The sequence below is a fragment of the Pantherophis guttatus genome, chromosome 5, assembly GCF_059756535.1.
Source record: "Pantherophis guttatus breed Tessera chromosome 5, ASM5975653v1, whole genome shotgun sequence".
Taxonomy (NCBI): Eukaryota; Metazoa; Chordata; class Lepidosauria; order Squamata; family Colubridae; genus Pantherophis; species Pantherophis guttatus.
This window is the reverse complement of record NC_142067.1, coordinates 54056178-54078213: the sequence shown is the minus strand read 5'-3', so window position 1 is coordinate 54078213 and position 22036 is coordinate 54056178. Positions and strand designations below refer to the sequence as shown.

Here is a 22036-nt window from a genome sequence, read left to right as displayed (position 1 = left end):
AAGTCGGGGGTCGTCTTATACGCCGGGTGTCGTTCTCCTGTAACCAGGCAGACCAGCCCGAAAGACTCTGACGAGCCTTAAATGGCTCTGGCGATCTAAGCTCTGACGATCCCAGCTTTGCCTGCTAATCAGGCAATTCAGCTGGGACCGCCAGAGCCACGGAAAAGGGAAAAACTTTTCCCCCTCCGGCTTGCTTACCTTAGCTCAGTGGTTGGGGGTCAAACAACCCTTTCACAGGGGTTTTGCAGGTGGTGCAATACAGAAAAACGAGCGCAGCCCTCGCCATCCGGAATGAATGGTGCTGTTGTGGCGGTGGGGGAGGGGGCGGCAGAAGCGGGAAGAAGCGGCGTTTGCGATGGCTGGAAGCTGTGGGAGTGAAGCACTACTTTCATTTGTACGGCAATAGCATTCCGCCTTGGTATATTTGTGTCAGGAGTGGCGCAAGGCAGCCCTCCTCTTCTGTTGCCTGGGACTCAGAGTGGTAAATGGCTCCTAATCCGGAGAGCAGCTGGATTTTGCTCTCTAATCCAGATGCCAAATCGGCCCCCTGCAAACTCTCGTCTCTCGAGGAGCGCTCCCTGAAGCGGGGCTGGAAACTTTGGTTGGACTGCTTGAGAGAGGAGAGCTTGCAGGGGGGCGATCTGATGTCCGCAATGGAGAGCGGCATCCGGCTTTTTCTCTCCGCTGTAAGAGCGCTGTAAGAGTGGCAGCCCTCATCTCCTAATGCTTGGGACTCAGAGTGGTAAATGGTGACTGGTCCGGAGAGCAGCTGGATTTTGCTCTCTAATCCAGATGCCAAATCAGCCCCCTGCAAACTCTCGTCTCTCGAGGAGCGCTCCCTGAAGCGGGGCTGGAAACTTTGGTTGGACTGCTTGAGAGAGGAGAGCTTGCAGGGGGGCGATCTGATGTCCGCAATGGAGAGCGGCATCCGGCTTTTTCTCTCCGCTGTAAGAGCGCTGTAAGAGTGGCAGCCCTCATCTCCTAATGCTTGGGACTCGGAGTGGTAAATGGTGATTGGTCCGGAGAGCAGCTGGATTTTGCTCTCTAATCCAGATGCCAAATCAGCCTCCTGCAAACTCTCGTCTCTCGAGGAGCGCTCCCTGAAGCGGGGCTGGAAACTTTGGTTGGACTGCTTGAGAGAGGAAAGCTTGCAGGGGGGCGATCTGGTGTCCGCAATGGAGAGCGGCATCCGGCTTTTTCTCTCCGCTGTAAGAGCGGCAGCCCTCATCTCCTAATGCTTGGGACTGCAAAATCCAGCTGCTTCCCGGACCAGTCACCATTTACCGCTCCGAGTCCCAAGCATTAGGAGATGAGGGCTGCCACTCTTACAGCGCTCTTACAGCGGAGAGAAAAAGCCGGATGCCGCTCTCCATTGCAGACACCAAATCGCCCCCCTGCAAGCTCTCCTCTCTCAAGCAGTCCAACCAAAGTTTCCAGCCCCGCTTCAGGGAGCGCTCCTCGAGAGACGAGAGTTTGCAGAGGGCCGATTTGGCATCCGGATTAGAGAGCAAAATCCAGCTGCTCTCCGGATCAGACGCTATTTACTGCTCTGAGTCCCAAGCAGCAGGAAACAAAGGCTGCCTTGCGCCGCAAATATAGCAAGGCAGAATCCTGATGCTGCACTTTCAGCAGACAGATGAGGGCTGCCTTGGCCATCGGCTGGCGCAAATATACCAAGGCGAATGCTCATGCCGCACAAGTTCAAGTAGTGCTTCGCTCCCACACTTCTTTCGGCCCTCAGTCTCTCAGGGAGATGCTTGACTTCCTCTCAGCCCCAAGACACTGGCTGGCCCATGAGATGAGAGAGAGAGAGAATGAGAGAGAAAGAGAGAGAATCAGAATGAGACAGAGAGAGAAAGAGACAAAGAATGAAAGGGAGAATCAGAGAGAATCAGAGTGAGACAGAGAGAGAAAGAGAGAGAAAGACAGAATGAAAGAGAATGAGAGAAAGAGACAGAGAGAATCAGAGAGAGTGAGAGAGAGAGAATGAGAGACAGAGAAAGAGACAGAATCAAAGAGAATCAAAGAATCAGAGAGAGAATGAGAGAGAGAGAATCAGAGTGAGACAGAGAGAGAAAGAGAGAAAAAGACAGAATGAAAGAGAATGAGAGAAAGAGACAGAGACAGAGAGAATCAGAGAGAGAGAGAGAGAGAGAGAATGAGAGACAGAGAAAGAGACAGAGAATCAAAGAATCAGAGAGAGAATGAGAGAGAGAGAGAGAAAATGAGAAAGAGGGGGGGAAAAGAGAATGAGGGGGGAGAGAGAGAAAGAGTGGGGGAAAGAAAGAATGAGAGGGGGAGAGAGAAAGAGAATGAGAGAGGGGGAGAGAGAAAGAGAGAATGAGAAAGAGTGGGAGAGAAAGAAAGAGAGGGAGAGAGAGAGCGCGAAAATGAGAGAGAGAGAAAGAGAGAATGAGAGAGAAAGAGTGGGAGACAGAGAGAGAGAGACAGACAGGAGGGAGAGTGCCTGAAGGACCCCATCCCGTACTGGGAGTCCAGGTGCTTCAGCAAGCGGTGCACTGGATTCGTATTAGTGGTCCGCAAAATTTAAAATTATGAACTTGGTGGTCCCTGAGGTCCAAAAGGTTGGGGACCCTTGGCCTAAGACCATCGGAAAACACATATTTTTGATGGTTTTAGGAATAACTTTATTGTTGGGGATCACCACAACATGAGGAACTGTATTAAAGGGTCGCGGCATTAGGAAGGTTGAGAACCACTGCCTTAGCTGCTTGCCTTGCTTCGCTTGCCTGAATCCATTCCATCAGCAAGCAACTCCCTGCCTGCAATCAAGCAGGCAGGGAGTTGTGGACTTCAACTCCCAGAATTCCTCAGCCAGCAAAACAAAGTTGGCTGAGGAATTCTGGGAGTTGAAGTCTACAAGTCTTAAAGTTGCCAAGGTTGGAGACCCCTGTTCTATTGGGTAAGTTTTTTTCCCCTTTGGGATCTTTAAAAAAAAAAAAGTTAATTGGGGGTTTTTTTAGTTGTTCTTTTTTAGACCTAGCCATTTAAAGTTTAGGAAGTTTTAAATTTAGCTTTCATATAAAAATAAAAATAAAATAAAATAAAATAATATTTGTGCAGCTTTCTGAGATTTAGTGTGTTTCTGTAGTGTTTCACTCTAACTACACAAACACACAAAATCTCACAAAGCTGTATGTGGAATTTTGTGTGTGTAAAGTGTGAAAGTTGGGTTTTGGGGCTTTTTGTGGCTGTGTAAGGTTCCTGCTTGTTACAGGGGCCATTTTGGGTCTAGCACAGCTGCTTTTACATTGTGGATGAGCCAGTTGTGTCGTGTTGTGTGTGTGTAAAGTGTGAAAGTTGTTTTTTGTGGCTTTTTGTGGCTGTGTGAGGTTCCTGCTTGTTGCAGGGGCCATTTTGGGTCTAGCACAGCTGCTTTTACATTGTGGATGAGCCAGTTGTGTTGTGTTGTGTTGTGTGTGTGTAAAGTGTGAAAGTTGTTTTTTGTGGCTTTTTGTGGCTGTGTGAGGTTCCTGCTTGTTTCAGGGGCCATTTTGGGTCTAGCACAGCTGCTTTTACATTGTGGGTGAGCCAGTTGATGTTTTTTTAATTTTTATTTGGTGTGCGTTGGAAGAGGGGTAGTCTTATAAGGCGAGTATAGCCCAAACCCTATATTTTAACAGGAAAATTTGGGGGTCGTCTTATACGCCCAGTCGTCTTATACGCCGGAAAATACGGTATATACTTTGTGCTATCATTTCATCATATCAGCTATAAACCTATTTTTCAAAACTTTGTTTTGCCGATTGATGATTGAAAGAAAGATATTATGTGCCTGTCTGCTGTCTCCGGGTACTGTCATGTCCACTAGTCAAGACTTCTGTGTTTTTCTTATTGACAATTGTTAAGTCTGGGGTGTTATGTGACAGGTGTCTTATCTGTTTGAATTCTAAAGTCCCAAAGCAATTTAGCTTCTTCACTTTCTATGCCTTTTTTATTTTATGGTCCCAACAGAGTTATTTCTTGCAAGCAAATGATATTTCTTGCAGATTTTCCAGTGCACTATTGTTGCTACTTTGTCATGCCATTGTTTGTAGTCATATTGCAACTCATAACAAAAGATAAGCAATAATGAAGGAAACTAGACAATACAGGAGAAACTAGGAGACTCAAGCAGATTTTAAGCAGAAGAAAAAAATACATACATACCTGATGTTAGTTAATACTGGCTACTATGTCCGAGGACGCATGCTTGCTGGCCTTGTTGCAGATTTTCTGCAAGGCCTGATCCCTACGACTCTCACCTCTACTAGCTGCCTTACTGTGGCTGCAAGGCTTATGATGGGAGTATGAGCCCTTGCTGCCTGTGGCCCTGTCCATTGGAGCGCAGACCTGAGAAGTTCCTGGACACGTGTCCACTGGAACCAAGTTCATCTGCTTGGCAGATTCGGCCTTCCGGCTATTATAGTACGCGAAGGGTGATAACCCTACTGCAAACAAAGGAAGATTTTATCCCTCTTCGTTTGTATTATCAATATGTGTGTGTGTGTGTGTGTGTGTGTGTGTGTGTGTGTGTGTGTGTGTGTTTGTGTTTATTTTGAAACAAGTCCGGCACTGACACAGGCTCTGTCAATCATTGAAGTGAGGTATGGTACAGAAAAGGCAGCAATAGAGGCAAGTTTTGCAAAATGGCCGCTCAAAGTGGTGCAGCCCAAATCACTGAGGGCACAATGCTCCTTCGAAGCCTTTTAAAGGGAAGGCTCAATCCACAAGTCAAAGGCTTAAATTCCAGCAAGGAAAGGCAGCAAGGGACGGAGATCTCTGGCTGAAGCGCGGAGCTCAGCTGGAAAGCGCAATTGCGTTATTTGAAATTTGAGCGCGAAGCTCAAAATGTCGGCCTGACAGCAACTGTGGAGCACAAAGCTCCTCTGGCGGCAGGACAAAGAACTTAAAGCTCCAGGCTCACGTGGCTGTCTTAGAAGTCCAAAGCCGCCACCAAGCTGGGGAAACAAATCAAGCTGGGCTGTCGCTTCTAGAAAGCAGGCAGGTAAAATGGGAGCGCAAAGCTCCGACAGTCAATCAACACATTGGGCGGCTTCTGCAAGATGAAAGGCCAAATGGCCGCCCGACCAGCCTGCAAAGTCCACTCAAGATGTCCCGGCTGCAGGGACTGTGAACACTCCACAGGCTCCAAACCCAGCCCCCACGGGAGCGCAAAGCTCCACGCCGCGCCAGAATGCCTGCTGTTCAACAGAGATACCTTTGCTATATAGTAATAAGTAGAGGGGCTGGGATACCCCTGTTAACAGGCAATCCGAAACTAGCTGCAGGGGATGGGCACGATTCAACCCAGGTGTGGAATCATCCTGTCACTCACTATTAGGTTAACAATTTTCAGAAATCCATGTTTGAGAAGAAGAGCAATCAGAAATGGCAAGTGACACAGTCCCACACATCTGTCTAGCCTGAAGGACTGAGTCAAAAGCTGGGAGCCCCTAGCAACAAGGACAGGACTTAACAACTCTGACAGACTCAGAGAACATCAACTTATCTTACCCCCTTAAAAGAATTGATCATCCTAAGGTTTTCCATTCTTTTTCAAACTGAAACCGTAAACATTGGCCCTGAGTGTTCAGTAAAGACAAGAAGTAGTACACTAACACTCTGATTTGGTTGCAAGAAGACAAATACAATTTTACTCTGCATCAAGTGAAATATAATTTCCAAATCACAGAGAGTAATCACTTTATTGTATTCTGTTTTGGTGATACTCTAGCTCAGGCTCTGTACCCACTTCTTGTGAGAAAAAGTTTTCATACAGTTAAAAATAATAATAGCTAATCAGTTATAAAAACAAAGCAGAGACAAACCAGACAGTCTCAAAAAGTAGCGGAAAAGACAACAAAATATAATAGGAATTGGGTATTTTGCCATAGTTTTGTTCTGAAATCACTGAAGTTACTACTTTGTCAGATTTTGCCCCACAGGTAGAAATAAACCATAACTTCAGATAGGTAATATTTATTGATGAAGGTTAGAAGCCATATTAAACAAATTAACTGGAGTCCTCATAATCTGTTGGCATGACACTCAAAATGTTGTGACATTTGTTCTAATAGAACATAGAACAGATAAGCTGTCTCAAGCTTAATAAAACACAAGTTACCTTGAAATGTTCCAAAGTATCATTTTGTTCTAAATCAAAAACAAAACCTATTTTCTATAAATCCCCAGCAGTGAATACTTTCTTTAAGAGTCAGAAGGTAGCTCCCTCCCCATAACACTTAGTTCTAAGTAGTAATTACCACCTGAATTATCTTGCAGTGCACTTATATATACTATATACTCTTCATTTTCACTGAAAACACATACACATACTACTTACTATTTCAAATTCAATAAAGATAAAAATGGCACATTTCTACATAAGGAAAGCAACAGTTACTGGTTTAAAATAAATAAATATTTACATATCAACACTAGTTGAAGATCAGAAAGACAGTGAAAAAGATGCAATGCACTGAGTAGAAATTACTTATCATGGCTTATATCTAATAGGACTTTGCATATCATCTAAGTAATTTAGAAATTACTCAGTGACCCTTTTGATACTTTTTTTTTTTACGTTTTGCCATTAAGATCATGAACTGACAAAGATAGAACCCACAGTTCAGTCTTGCACTGAAAAAGAAGTGCAGACTTGATGGCTTAAATTGACTCTTTCATCTTTTACGGTATTATGAAATAAAATGTTTATAACTGAAACATTTATACATTTCAATTACTAAGGCACTAAAACAATGAAAAATTATTGATCAAATAATTTGTATATGTACATGAATACCGTCTTCATGCATACAAAGGAAGGAAGGAAGGAAAAAACTTTCCAAAGGTATGGCCCTGGTTTCAGTTTCATTAAATATTACATGTTATAAATTATAATTATAATTTATATATAATAAATTCCACAAATTATCATCTACAGAATGAACTTATTAATACTAAGGAGGAGGATTTAATTATTAATTAACCAGTATTTGGATTGTTTAAACTTGATTTCTTACAGTAACACAATGTTCTCCACCTTAAATGACAGGCCCACAAATTCTCCAAACATCTGAATTAAATTGAGATGAACAATTCAGTCTAGCACCTTCCATCTCCCAAAGACTAAGAAATGAACAAAAGAACCTCAGTGAACCTCCCAGAATTTATGAGAACCATCATTTAAAAATTTCTTGTAGCATATTAGTAAGTTGCAAAAATCACTAATTTAAACATTACTTTTTTAAAAAAAAAGACCTTTTCTAAAGATAAATCAGTTTAAAAGTATATCAGGTTTAGTAAAATTATTAAAGCCTAAATTTAAATCTTAAAATTGGGTAAACTTCTGTTGAAAAAGTAGTTAAAATGTTCTCCTATGAAAGAATAGAAAGAATAGACAAGAGCATGGTAAGTATTACAGGTAATTCTTGACTTAAGATCACAACTGGGACCAGAATTTCCATCACTAAGTGATGCAGTCATGAAGTAAGATATCATGTGACTGCATTACATACAAACGGCTGTGCCAGGAATTCCAATTGCTGTCATAACCCCAAGATACACAGTTCATTAGGTGGGAAGAAGTGGTAATCCTACGTACAGAGCATGGGAGTGCTGCAGGGGTGGGAAGGCCTGGTGCAACCTGCAGAAGTTGGGGGAGGGGTTGCTGAAATGCAGCACAAGCTTAGGAAGGCCAGTGAAAGAATACACTGTGGTTAAACGGCTTTATGGCACACCACCACTTTGGGGCTGCAAAAAGCCCAAGCAACAAGCAAAAGCCCATCCCCACTGCAGTCCACTAGCTCAGTGGTCCCCAACCTTTTTATCGCCGTGGCCCGCTGAGCGCGCGCAGGGGTAGGGGCACAGCCCAGGAGCTTTTGCGCACGGCCCATTGCGCATGGCCCAGGAGCTTTTGCGCACGGCCCAGGAGCCTTTGCGCTGCAGCGTTCATGTCCCCCGGCCGCTGCGCGGCCCGGTGCCAGGTACTCCACGGCCCAGCACCGGTCCGCGGACCGGGGGTTGGGGACCACTGCACTAGCTCACTTCCACAAAGCCATTCTGCCCTGGGAAGCCCCAGCCATCCCAGCTCAGTCCCAACCACAGTCACATTCAGTACCCTATACTTCAAGGACCCTACCATTGGTGCCCCCTGCTAAGCTTTCCATCTTCTTGCTCCTGGCACTGGGAAGTATTTATGATCAATGGGCTACTGGAAAGCCTCACTTCCCTGTGAGTGCACTTCCAGGGGCCAAAATTTGTAGAGATGCTTCCATGGGCGAGACTTTGCAGGAGGTGAATCCAAGAGTGAGAGTTTCCGTTATCATATATCTCACAGCTGCACCCTCACTCAGTGCCTGGACCCTGGGCCAGCAGGAGGAAGATGACCGTAAAGGTTAGCTACAGGCAGCAGGTGGCAGTGGCTGCAGGGAGCTACAGAGGTATGTAGCCAAGTGCAAGGCACTTCAAAAGGCAAAAATAGGGGGAAGATTGGCACATGGTGGGAGGTAGTTAAAGCACCCCTGTAGCTGTAACTGTGTGGACTGCCAAGTGCCCAAATTTTAATCACATGCTCATGGGGCCATAATTTAGGAACTAGTCATACGTTCATTTTTTTAGTGCCATTGTAACTTTGAACTGTTGCTGAGAGGTCCTGTGCTCACTATTCACTAAACATGCACAAGATTGCAATTCCAAACGTTAAGCGACCTTGCATGTCAAAAATTTAACTATATTCATTGGCACAAGCCATAATTAATATCAATGGATAAGATATAGATTCTTTTTAAACAAAACAGATCATAAAATGTGATTCTTACTCTAATATTATTTTTCTTGTTACAAATACTCCTAAATGTATTGCCTAACACCTGATTTCCTACATAGCAAAGAATTCCCTCATTTATGCATTAGTTTAAGAATCTAGTATTAGGCAACTGTGAAAGATAACCAAAGCTTGATGAAAGTTTGCTAAACTGAAACATTATTTTCATGCTTTTAAAATTAAGAAAATTAAATCATTAGGAAATAAAATAACATTCGAAGGATGTGTACTGCATTAACACTGGACTTCCTATCAGTTAAATTTATGTTGTTCCTCCTGATATTAAGAAATATTTACTGTTACAAATTCATACTTAAAACTTACTTTAGAAGTTTTGAAAAGATGGAAACAATCCTTGGCTCCTGATCTCTTCTCCCATTCCTCGATCACCCTCTTTTAAGCACGAGAATAAATTTGTTCAATACAAGGAGTGGGAAGATAGAGGATTTTATACAATTAGATTTGATTATTAATGGAAAACCCATTAATGCTGAATATATTCAGCAAAAGGAACGATCACAAATGCTGTTCCAAATAAGATATATTCAGTCGCTCCTTTGTAAGTACTATTATAACTATTTACAACTTAGAATAACTGTACACACCTGCTTCACTTAACATCAAGAGAAACTCTTCAATATATTATAAAACTTGTACATTAGTGTAGCATTTTCTCTTGAAGTTTGAAAAATGTCTGGAAATTATGGGATATGAATTTGATGAATTCTCACTGAAACACTCTGTGGCACAGAATGTCATTTAAACCTATCTCACTAAATTATCAAAAACTCGCCAATGAAGATAATCCACACGTGATGCTACATTCAGCCAAAGATACACTATATACTACTTATATGTTTACTGGGTACTGTTGATTGAGTTGATAGCAATGCCCAACAAATTATTTCTTTTATTTTGGCTAAGAATTTTTGATGTTGCTCTATAAGTCACTCAAAACTTTTAGGCACTAAAAACAACACAGGGGTATTGGTTTTTTTTTTGTGTGTGTACCATCCATTTTTCTAAATCTGATAAACTGATAAAACATAAGCAATTGATTAAATTAATATTATTATTATATGCCAGGTTTGTTATTTCAAATATTGGAAAACTGAAGACTGGATCAATGCATTTTAAAGCAAAAGAAATTGTTTTGGTCAAAAAATTGACCCAAGAAGAGCTACACAGAATACACTTAAATCCTTAACATCATATATAAATGTATGCATCATTAGACATACATCTTCCAAATTTCTTTTGGAAGCATTGTTTTAATTCTTCTGTTTTATTTTTTGACACTGGTTTAATTTTAAATTTAAAAAAAAAAAATAGAAATCCAAAGTACGTCTACTTTTCTTTTACACATTCAAATGGCATATTACCTCCACTCAAGAGCCATGTGAACTGCAAGATGGGTGGCAAATAAATTTGATGAATAAATAAAACCTTAAACCTTTCTCCAAGGAATTTTATGATAGTTTACAATAATCTTGTTTGTCTATGTATGATTGAAAGCCCCACTTCACCTAATGCTACTTTATATTTTCAATCAGCATGTATTTGAAGCCAGAAGTTTTAATTTTACAGAATCTTCACAAAAGGCATATTGGTACAAAAATTGTGAGAATAATTTTTATAACACAGAATAATTTGAATAACACAAGAAGAATAATTAACCAACAATGGGAAAACCCCAGTCTATATGGCCAACCCATCCAGTTTGCAATGTTCTGAATGATATCCCTCCTGAATATTGCCTACCCATTTCCATATTCCCATTTTAGCTTATTTTACCAATCCTTTGCCTATGGTCCATCTTTTCTCTTCAAAGGAAAATAGTGGGCCATATCTGTCATTTTGATCCTAAATAGGAAGGATGAATCACAGGTGAAACAGGAGTTGTCTGTTATATCCCACAAACAGGAATCATGTTAGGCTCCTCCTGCATACTGCATCCATATTCTATTCCTCCTGAAGAGGAAGAAATGAGGCCCAAAGAAAGAGCCTCAGCCAGGACCTGCAGAGATGGTTCCTAGTTAGGAAATGTAGACATCACTTCTTCCTTTCCTTAATATATTTCTCCCATGTAAGGGGGAAAGATGAGGCATAGTGAAATTATGAAATTAGAAGATACCACATGTATTATGATCTAATGTTGAGGTTGCATTAGCAACATTAGCATCTTTTTCTGTCCTTTATTTTTTCTAGTTATTTGGAAAAAAAGAATGGAATGAAAGACAAATATACTACAATATAATGCATTTCATTTTTCTCATTTTCCACTGTTTTACTATAAGGAATTTTACTTCTATGTAAAATGTATTTTAAATATTAATGTTACAAAAGTTCATGATAGCAAATAAAAAAATGAAACTGAATTACATCTAACATACATGTAATTTAGCATGTAACTCTTATGATTCCTAGAGTCATGCAATACACTAACCAAAATCTCTAGTTTATCACAAAGTCGTTAACTTTTTGATAAACAAAGTTATCACAATCTTTACTGGGAAAATTACAAACTAATTTTAGTAGAAAATATGCCAGGCTGCAGGATTGTTAACTACTTTGTAATGTTTTGATGTGATTTAAATCACTGGGGGGGGGGGAGTATTTATTAACACAGAGCAAGAATAAAAGTAAGCACTATTTCTCAGAACTTTTATATAGCCACAGCTAAAGCTACAATATGATCCATAAGCAGATTTATTGCTGAATACTTCCAACACTTTTCTTATTTTCAAAATGTTGGAGTTGCCATTTTAATATACTTTTATCAATGATATACCATTTTAGTAACTTTAACTATCTTGGAGATAAGTATTTTAAAAAAGCTTTTAGTTAATCTACAAACATATAAAATAGAATATATACTAGCATTATTAAGTGAAGAAACAGGGTTACTGCAGCCAGCAGCCAACAAATGGAGTATTACTTATTAAATGCTTCTGTAACCATTAAATGATAATAGCCCACATCCAATGAACTAAATCTGCATTTGTAGAGAGTTGAAGGGCTTTCAGAACTGGTATATTATGCTTACAGTCCAGAATGGAATAGTTATCTCTATACCTTTGATCTGGTACATGAATAAATTCATAGATCATTATTTTTTAACCAGCTCATATTTCAAAAAACTTTCATGAAATCTCTTCTTGTATGATTTCAATCACTATTTTTAATAATTATGCTCTATTTAATTTTGGAGTCTCACAGAACCAGATATCCTTTTAAAGTGTCATTGGTGTGACATTGCTATGTTCCATGATAACTAATATGTGGCACACCAACATCATGTTAAAAACAGCAGGTTCTACCACATATGCTATATTCCAATCATTATATTTTTAAAAGATTCAAATAAGTATGGCAACAACTATAATCAAGGAACTGAAATTTAAATCTTACATGGAGAGATTGAAGAAATTAGATATGCATTTGACCTCACATAGGAAAAGATCAAAACTTGTTTTTACCTCCTAGAAGGTATGACATAGAATAATGGTTTTAAGTTACAGGTAACCAGATTGGAGGTGAATGTTTTTTAAAAAAATAAATGCTCATAGTAATAGCAATTTGACAACAGAACTAAATTACCAAGAGAGGTAGTGAATTCTCCTTTCCTGGATACCTGCACAAACTCTGATAAAAATGCTTTAACTTAAATTTCTGTACTGAGAAATATACCAAATTCAATGTCTGCTTCCAACTGATTCCATAAGTACATAAAACTATTCAAATGATAACTTAATTATAACAGAAAAATAGCTATTTATAAGCTAAAATTCAATAAAAACAAAGTATAGTATTAATAATCCCAAAACATTTTTATAGATTTTTGAAATTTAAAAAGTTACCTGTATGCATCGTCTTCTTTCAAATCTCATACCATCCTGTAGGGTGGGGGGAAGAGGCCAGCAGCAAACCCTTTAACATAAAGAATAATTAGTTAGATGATATCAGGAGAATTCTTTAACAGGCTATGATTCTGCCTTTAACAAGTCATGTCAGTACTAGTTACTATGAGTTAGTAACTGTCCAAGGTCTCGAGAAGAAGATTTTCACACATCTGTGTATCACACTGAATTATGGAAAAGATTTTTCTCCATATTATTAATTTGAAAATTCGTGGCCTCCATATGGGGAAACAGAAGCTATGCCTCAAGGTTATTAAAACATACTAGATCAGGGAGAGTTTGGCAAATCATTACTTACAGATAAATCCAGAGTGACATTAGGTGACGTTCAATATTTTAAAAATAAATATTTTTAATTTAAAAATATTCTTAAATGGACCTTAATCCCCATATAAAGTTTCTTTCTTCTAATGTATTATTATTCCATTCAGTTTTAATGTCTATTATGTATGTTTTCATACCATAATCTGACTCTGAAATTACAATTTTTTAATGGGAATACATTCTTTTAGACTAAAATCTTGCTTGAATGTTTCCTTTCAAACTCATCTTGATCACACTTCAACTAATAACATAGGTAGCAGATGTACTAAAGGGATTGTGAAATGTTTTGGTTCTTTTTTTATAAGAACCATCTAACTACTTTACATTGATAAAGTAAACAGAACTTAGTAGAATTAGGTCCCAGTTTTATTTATATTGTTTTGCACTACTGTTACAACCTATTCTTAGTAATACTATCATACAACAATAGAATACATTAGTGAACTTGAGTATATGAACAATCAGATCTTTCCACTAAACAGAACGTTCTTGTTTTCCATATTCAAGGATTTTTCAGAAGATCTAATTTTATGAGTCATGTGTACAATGCTAAAAACTACTTTACTTTTTTAGCAGCATAATAAAACCTCATTCTCTATTGATCAGATTCTAGATGTAATGGACAAAGTCTGAATTCTCAAATAAGAATCATTCTATTGTTTGGCAAATAAATCAAGACAATATTCATACATTTTACATAAACTGCACAAAATTATATAAATTTTATGTGCATCATGTAGAATTTATGTAATTTTAACAAATATTCAGCTTTAATGGACATCTAGCCTAATAAAAATGCCATTTAAAGAAAATTATTATCTACCACTTAACATCAACATTGTTTCTTCTTCATAGTTTAGGGCAGTGGTTCTCAACCTTCCTAATGCTGCGACCCTTTAATATAGTTCCTCATGTTGTGGTAACCCCCAACCATAAAATTATTCCTAAAACCATTGAAAATATGTGTTTTCGGATGGTCTTAGGCAACCCCTGTGAAAGGGTCATTCGATCCCCAAAAGGGTCCCGACCCACAGGTTGAGAACCACTGGTTTAGGGTATTGTAGTCCTTACTTACCAACTACCTGCTCAATAACCAATTGAAATTGAAATTTAGTATTATTAACACTCAGGCCACAAAGTTCTGGTTGTTGCAGCACCATAATTTGCAATTTGGCTACTTCCCAACCAGCTCACATGACAGTTGCAGCATCCCCACAATCATATGATTGTCATTTGAGATCTCCCTATGACTTCTCATAAGCAAAATCAATGGAGAAACTGGCAGGGAAGATTGCAAGTCACTCTGTTAAATCCTTCTGGCTTTCCTAAACTAGTGTTGTGCCATCCACATCCTTCCTGTACTCACATGTCCCACACCCCAAATTTTCTACATTTACTGAGCTGCAATACTCCACTTCCCATCCCCCACATTCTTGAATATTGGGTTTACAATGGTAACCAGGATTGCTGTTGTCGCTAAGCAATGCAGTCATGTGAAGTCATGCTTTATGACTGCATCACTTAGTGACACTAAGCCTGGCCCCAATCGTTGTGATAAACCAAGGACTACATATAATACACTTGAAGTCAACATACTGCTATAATTTTTCTCCATAATTTCACACATATAATATACATGGATTTTTATATTAATATAATCTAAAAGCAATCTAAACATCACCAATCCATATAATTTGTTTTAAGTTTTAACAATTTTAATGAATTAATTATCACAATTCACTTAAAACTTATATTCCCAATTCCACGAAGATTTTAACTGAAAACCAAATGTTTTCACATTTTTTTGTCATTTCAGATGTTACACATTAACTTTCAGTAACTAGGATATATTAAATACTACAAACATAAAAGCTTTCAGAAAAAGTTTAAAATGTTATGGAATAAACAGAAATGAATTAAAAATACAATCTAAAGCTTCTCATACATTCAGTGAGTAAGACCCTATGACAATGAGACATTAACAGCCGATATATAACAATAGCACGTAAGGCTTATATACCACTTCATAGTGCTTTACAGCCCTGTCTAAGTGGTTTACAGAATCAGCATATTACCCCCAATATAATCTGGCTCCTCATTTTACAGCCTTGGAAGGATGGAAGGCTGAATGAACCTTGAACTGGTGAGGAATGAACCTCTGGCAGTCAGCAGAATTAGCCTGCAATAATGCATTCTGCCCCACCATGGCTCTTATATGGCACTTTTACTTATTAAAAGCAGTGGGTTGATGTTAGTTCTGCCCCACCAAAGATACAATTTATCAAAACATTTGCACATAATTAAAAAATAATACATTTACATGTGACAGTATAGAAAGAGGATGCTACTAAAGAAAAACGATCATTTCTTTCTTCTGTTTCTGAAATTAATTGCTCAAAATTTGGGGGGCATGGAATAATCATTTGGGGATTATTTTTAACAGTAATAATTCCCTTTTTATGGCCCTGTAGTCCCTTAATTCAGAACAGAGTTGAAGCGACTGGATGGAGCTGAGCATTTACTAACTGGATGCCCTTCCTGATGCCTATGAGAAGTTTGCAACAGATATTATTTTGTTTGCATCCTAGGAGAGAAACATCTGCTGCTATCTAGGATTGAACTCTCAACCTTTTGAGGCGAACGTCTTCACCTCTAGGCCACCACACTACTTGTTTTTAACATTAATGTAGGCTAGAAATGTTATAAATGCATCAAAACCCTCTCAACCATTATTCAAATGACTTCAATATAAAATATATACAGTACAGTATAAGACTACAGCATTCTTTGATTATTTAAAAAACAATGGGTCAATCTTTCAAAACTAAGTATCTGAAAAAGTTTTAGATTAAAATTCGTATGTCCCTAAACACTGCCCATGTATACTAGTTGGAGTTTTAATTCAAAAACTGCAAGGCATAAGGTTGGAGGTCCTTAGGATAAGACTGTTGACAGGTTTGAACAAAATAAAGTATTAACATAAGCAATCCTTGGTTTAAAAATTAATCCTTCCCCACTACTAGCATTCTGTTTATGGATGCTATTTTACAGACTAGCAAATAAATCTATGGTTTGAAAGTGACTTAATGAAAATTAATCACAGTTAAGACTGATACAGCATACCAGGGGTGAAATGCTCCCGGTTCGGACTGGCTCGGGCGGGTAGGTAGCGATGATGGCCGGTGGTTCGGAGAACTGGTAGCAATGGCAGTAGAAGGCTCCGCCCACCCACCCCATTCCCCGGAGTCGGCGAATGCACCATTCCCCGGACTCCTACTGCTCACCTTTCTCCCGCAGCTGGCTATCAGGGAAGGCAAGCGCCCAAAAGGTACCTGAGTCGCTCACTCTCCTTGAATGAGCTGCTCTGGTTCACCCGCCAGCTGCGCAAGCGCACACCGTTTAATTCAGTGGCAGGTTGGATGTGCGCTTGTGCAGCCAGCGTGTGGACCAGAGCAGCTCATTCAAGAAGAGTGAGTGACTCCGGTACCTTTCGGGCGCTTGCCTTCCCTGACAGCCAGCCGCGGGAGAAAGGTGAGCAGTAGGAGTCCGGGGAATGCACCATTTCTCAACTCCAGCCTTGCCATGGAGCCGCTGCCTGCTCGCCCTTTGCCAGACAGCTCCGCCCACCCACCCCGTTCCCCAGAGTTGGGGAATGGTGCATTCCCCGGACTCCTACTGCTCACCTTTCTCCCGCAGCTAGCTGTCAGGGAAGGCAAGCGCCCGAAAGGTACCAGAGTCGCTCACTTTCCTTCTTGAATGAGCCGCTCTGGTCCACGCGGCGGCTGCGCAAGCGCACACCCAACCTGCCACTGAATTAAATAAACGGTGTGCGCTTGCACAGTCGGCGCATGGACCAGAGTGGCTCATTCAAGGAGAGTGAGCGACTCCGGTACCTTTTGGGCGCTTGCCTTCCCGGACAGCCAGTCGCGGAAGAAAGGTGAGCAGTAGGAGTCCGGGGAATGGGGCGGGTAGGCGGAGCTGCAGGAGAAAGAAATTTAAAAATTTTCTGACCGGGTTCTGTGGCCGTGGCTTGGTGGGAGGGGGTCTTGTGACTGAGTGGGCATGGCTGTGAGTGACATCGAGTAGGCCATGCCCACTCAGTCACAGGCCACCCCCCCCACCAAGCAACGCCCACAGAACCAGTAGGGAAAAATTTTAGATTTCACCCCTGCAGCATACTATACTTAATCTAATATAAAAACTTCCAATATTCTCCTTGTAGTCACATCAAAAGAAGATGGAGAAGATAAACCTAAAGCTCCCCTGCATAATTCTGAATCATAATTTAGCAGGCCAACAGAATAATGATCAACAATTTTTGTATAAAATCAGCCATGTTGCCTTAGAATTTTGAAACTTGCAGTTCCAGTACTTCAGGAATATGCCAGGTTCAGGAAGGCTGCAACAAAATCTGAAAATATATTCAAAAATCTTTAGCTGTATGTAGAAAAGACCTGGGAGATGAAGCAAAGAGTTGCTGCTAAAGAAATGGTCAAGAGACAACATAGCCTGTAGCTGCATAATGGATAGAAGTGGCATTGGTCTTACCTGATACGCTCCGTCTCAGTGTGCTGAGAGAGAATCCAAAGCATAGGTTAACTCCGCCTTTCTGCCCAGAGACTGAGTCCTTTAAACTTTGCAGCCCCACCTCTCGACTGTGTCCCAGCTTTGACAAAGGCGTAGCTGTTGAATTGCTGCATTAGTGATCTTGTTATCCACTCCTGGACTCTGGACCAGGCAGTCACCAGGGTAGAGTTGGATTCTCTCAGCACACCGAGAAGGAGTGTATTACGTAAGACCAACACCCCTTCTCCAGTGTGCTGAGCCGATTTCAAAGCATGGGACATACCAAAGCCAGCTTCTCCTAAGAGTTGGATACAGTCTAGTCCTGAGTCTCCAGGTCTGAATGTACCTTTTGGAGATCTCGTCTGCCAAATGCCGCTTCAGCCAAAGCAAACATGTCCAGCTTGTAGTGTCTGATGAACTGTGATGGTGAGGATCAAGTCGCTGCCCTACAGACTTCCACGAGAGAGGCCTGTGTTGTCCATTCCACCGTAGTGGCCACGCTCCTGGTAGAGTAGGCCATCACTCACCTGTGCAACGGAAGAGCATGAAGCTCATATGCTTTGGCGATGCATGCCCTTATCCTCCGATCCACTGTCGATGCCATGACCTTGTTACCCAGCATAGAAGGCTGGAATGACACAAATAGGGACTCTGTTTTCCTGAAACGAGCTATTCTTTTGATGTACATGTGGAGGGCCCTCTTGACATCCACGGTATGCCACTTCTTCTCCCGGGCATGAGTTGGGCCTGGACAGAAGTCTGGCAAAATAATTTCCTGTGCCCTGTGGAACAAGGAATTAATCTTGGGAAGAAAGGAGGGATCCAGCCGCAGAACCACTCTGAATGGAATACACACAGGTCCCCCCTTATGGAGGGCCTGCAGCTCTGAAATTCATCTAGCCGAGGTGATAGCCACAAGGAAGGCTACCTTGCAGGTGAGAAGATGCTGGCTGGCCATCCGTAACAGCTTGAAGGAAGCCAAAGAGAGTGCCTGCAGGACCTTGGGCAAGTCCCAGGTGGGATACCTATGTACCACTGGAGGCCTTAGGATGGTTGATCCCTTAATGAAGCTGCATACAATAGGGTGATATGTGAGGGACTCCAGATCCCCACATGGCAACACTGACCACAGAGCCGCCACCTGTTTGCATATGGTGTTGGGGGATACGCCACTGTCCAGCCCGTCCTGAAGGAATTCCAGGATTTCGGCAATGGATACAGAAGTGGGATTAATGTTGCCCTTGGAGCACCAGCTATAGAAGGTCTTCCGAGTCGAGCCATAGATTCTGTTGGTTGATGGCCTCCTAAAGGTCTGCCTAGTAGAGAACTTGCCCTATCTGAAAACCCCCACTCAAATGCCATACAGTCAGTTGAAGCCATTGTGGTTCTGGGTGGACTAGGGTCCCCTGACTGAGGGATATTCTGCTCTGAGGAATACTCCATGGCCTGAATACGGACAGACTGGCCAGATCTGCAAACCACTGTCATCTGGGCCAATGAGGAGCCAGGAGCAATACCTCTGCCTTTTCTGCCAACACCTTCCTGATTACTCCTGGAATCAGTGGAATGGGGGGGGGGAAGGCGTATAAGAGACTTCGAGGCCACGGAGTGTGGAGTGCATTGGTCCCCTTCGCCCCCGGTGTTGCAAACCTGGATTAAAACCTCAGCAAATTATTGTTTGACAGGGTAGTGAACAGGTCCCGGACCAGGGTCCCGAACCGTTCTGATAGCTCTCTGAACAGGTCTGCATACAGGCGCGACTCCAAGTGGTTGACTGTGGTCCTGCTGAGCCAATCCGCCTGTACATTCGTTATCCCCGAGATGTGTTCTGCCCTGATGGAGATGTGTTCTGCCCTGCTTCTCTGCCCAGAGATCCAATTTCTCTGCTTCTTGCATGAGGAGTCTGGAGTGGGTGCCCCCTTGATGATTGATGTGTGCCTTGGCAGCTACGTTGTCCATCAGAATGAGAATATGATGGCCAGAGATCTTGTCCTGGAACGATATGAGGGCCAAATGTACTACCCCGAGCTCCAGCCAGTTGATATTGTTCGTCAGGTCATCCTGTGACCACTGTCCCTGTGCGATCTGCGATTGAATGTGAGCGCCCCAGCCGAAGAGGCTGGCGTCCGTAGTGATAGCTGGGTGGCTGGACTCCTTGAAGCCACATCCCATTGTCATGGCCTGGAACATCCACCACTGAAAGACCGGAGTACCTTGTGTGGAACCCGAACTTTGGTGGGAGAGTTGCTCTTCCCGGACCTTTGGTAGAGTAGGAGGAACCACTGCAAGATCCTGGCATGGAGACGTGCCCAGGTAACGATTACAATGCAAGATAACATCTTGCCCAGGAGCTGTGAGAGGAGGACCAGTGGAACTGACCAGATCGTTCAGGTCCAGTTTGCCAATATTTTTATGCTGTCCTGATGCTCCTGCGATAGGTAGACCTCATATAATGAGGTGTCTATGATCGCCCCCAGATGTGGTAAAATGTGTGGAGTCAGGTGACTCTTCTCGTAATTGATGGAAAATCCGTGATCCTGCAGGACTTGGATTGTGATCTGCAGCTCCTCTGCCACCCGAAGATTGGAGGAGGTCTGGATTAAGATGTCATTTGGGATTGGGATCACCCTGAGGTGGGCTGCCAGAGCCACCAGTATTATGGTGAAAACCCTGGGTGCTGAAGACAGGCCGAATGGCAGGGTTCTGTACTGATAGTGCTATCCTGCGTAGTAAAAACAGAGGAACCAGCGGTGGGACAGTAGAATAGGTATGTGGAGGTATGCCTCCGTCAGATCTATGGATGTTGAGGTCGCCCTCCCAGATGCTCTCCAGAATGGATTGGAGAGACTGCATCTTGAATCTCTTATAGATAAGATGATCGCTTAACCTTTTTAGGTCTAAAATCACTCTCCACCCCCAAAGGACTTTGCGACTACAAATAGGATTAAATAGAATCCCTGCCTCTGTTGGTCCACCGAAACTGGCTGGATAGCCTGAATATCCAATAGGTGATGGATTGAGGCCCCTTTTTGTGTTGTTTCTTGATATGAGGCAACATATGAAGAATCTTGAGGGTGTGGAGAGAAATTTGAGCGTGAGGCCTGGTCTCTTTGTGTTTAGGACTGAGGTGTCTGTCGTGGTTGCCTCCCATTGATTTGTGAATAGCCCTAGGCGGCCACCAATGGGGGGGTTGGACCTGGGGTCACTTGTAGCGCCGGAAGGGTCAACCTCCAGAGCCATGAAATGGTCTTTTGTTCTGGAATTGTTGTCTGTTTCTGTCTCAAAATCCGGTTCTATCCATCTGGCGATCAGTTACGAGGGGGTATGTTCTCTGAGAGTAGGCCACTCCTGTCTCTGTTGGCCGAAAGGAAGGCCTGCAAAATTAAGGCGAGGGGCATCGTTCTGCCCACCTGTATAGTGAACGGAGGATCTTTCCCTTGTCTTTGGTTCCCATCAAGATGGGCTCCAAGGCCTCTCCAAACAGCTTCCACCCTTGAAGGGTACAGAAGCTAGCCTCCATTTGTATTTTGTGTCCGCCTGCCAATGGCAAAGCCACAGCAGACAGCGGGCTGTTATCGATGATGCGATGGCCCTGGAAGTGAATTTAGTTGCATCTAGGGTAGCATCAGCTGAAAATTCCGTTGCCGCTATCAATGGATATCAAGTTGTTGATATCCTGTTGGAGGCGTTGGTCATTAGGTGAAGCTCTCGTTTGCATCTGGCAAAGCCAGAGTAAAGAGACTCTATTGAAGAAGTACTTGCTGCCCTTACTGTCCAGGCTGCTGCCTGATGAGCCCTGCGGAGGATCAGTTCAGCCCTTCTATCCTCTGTTTTCAGAATCTCTGCCGTGTCCCGAGACAGGAGAGTAGAGGATGCTATGGCTGTCACAGGTCCGTCTATCGTTGGTAATTGCAGCTCCTCAGCAAATTCTGGATTATAATATCTTTTATCATTCCCACTTGGGTTGGCATAGGTTCCTGGGTGAACCCATTGTCTCCGGACCATGTCACAGAACAATTGCGATGAAGGGATCTCCTCACTCTTCACTGTTGGCTCTGTAAAGAGGAGCTCCTTTGGGTCTGGTAACCCCAATGCTGGCTCTGATGTGCTTGGTTCAGTTCCCATATGGGCTGTGGTCTTGGCTTTAAACAACAGGGATTTAAGAGGGTTGGGCTAGCCCTGTGAAAGCTGGAGGGTCAGGAACTAACACTTCATCCTCTGAGAGTATTAGTTCTCTCTGGTCTTCCTCTACTGAAGACCAATCCTTACTCTGTATGGATAAAGTAGGAGAGTAAGGTTCCCTAATATTCGCCAAGTCTGCATGAACCTGAGATATCAGGTGTTGGCTCTGCTCTAGGGATGAGTTTGATGCCACAGAATCAGCTTGGTTTCCTTGCTG

The 22036-nt window shown here is 42.1% G+C and overlaps 1 protein-coding gene across 5 annotated transcripts in view; it reads right to left on the bottom strand.

Annotated features, from left to right (window-relative positions):
• Window positions 1–22036, bottom strand: part of DYRK1A (dual specificity tyrosine phosphorylation regulated kinase 1A) — a 187757-nt gene that overhangs the window by 129814 nt on the left and 35907 nt on the right. For 3 of the 5 annotated variants that reach the window (XM_087871258.1, XM_034401764.3, XM_034401696.3), the window contains exon 2: window positions 12688–12757. Coding sequence is in view for 1 of the 5 variants with exons in the window: in XM_034401696.3 (XP_034257587.1) it covers window positions 12688–12697 (10 nt within the window). In the remaining 4 variants the exon portion in view is untranslated. Of the gene's footprint in view, window positions 1–9151; window positions 9221–12687; window positions 12758–22036 lie in introns of all 5 variants that reach the window. The other 2 variants (XM_060686405.2, XM_034401832.3) reach the window with 1 other exon arrangement.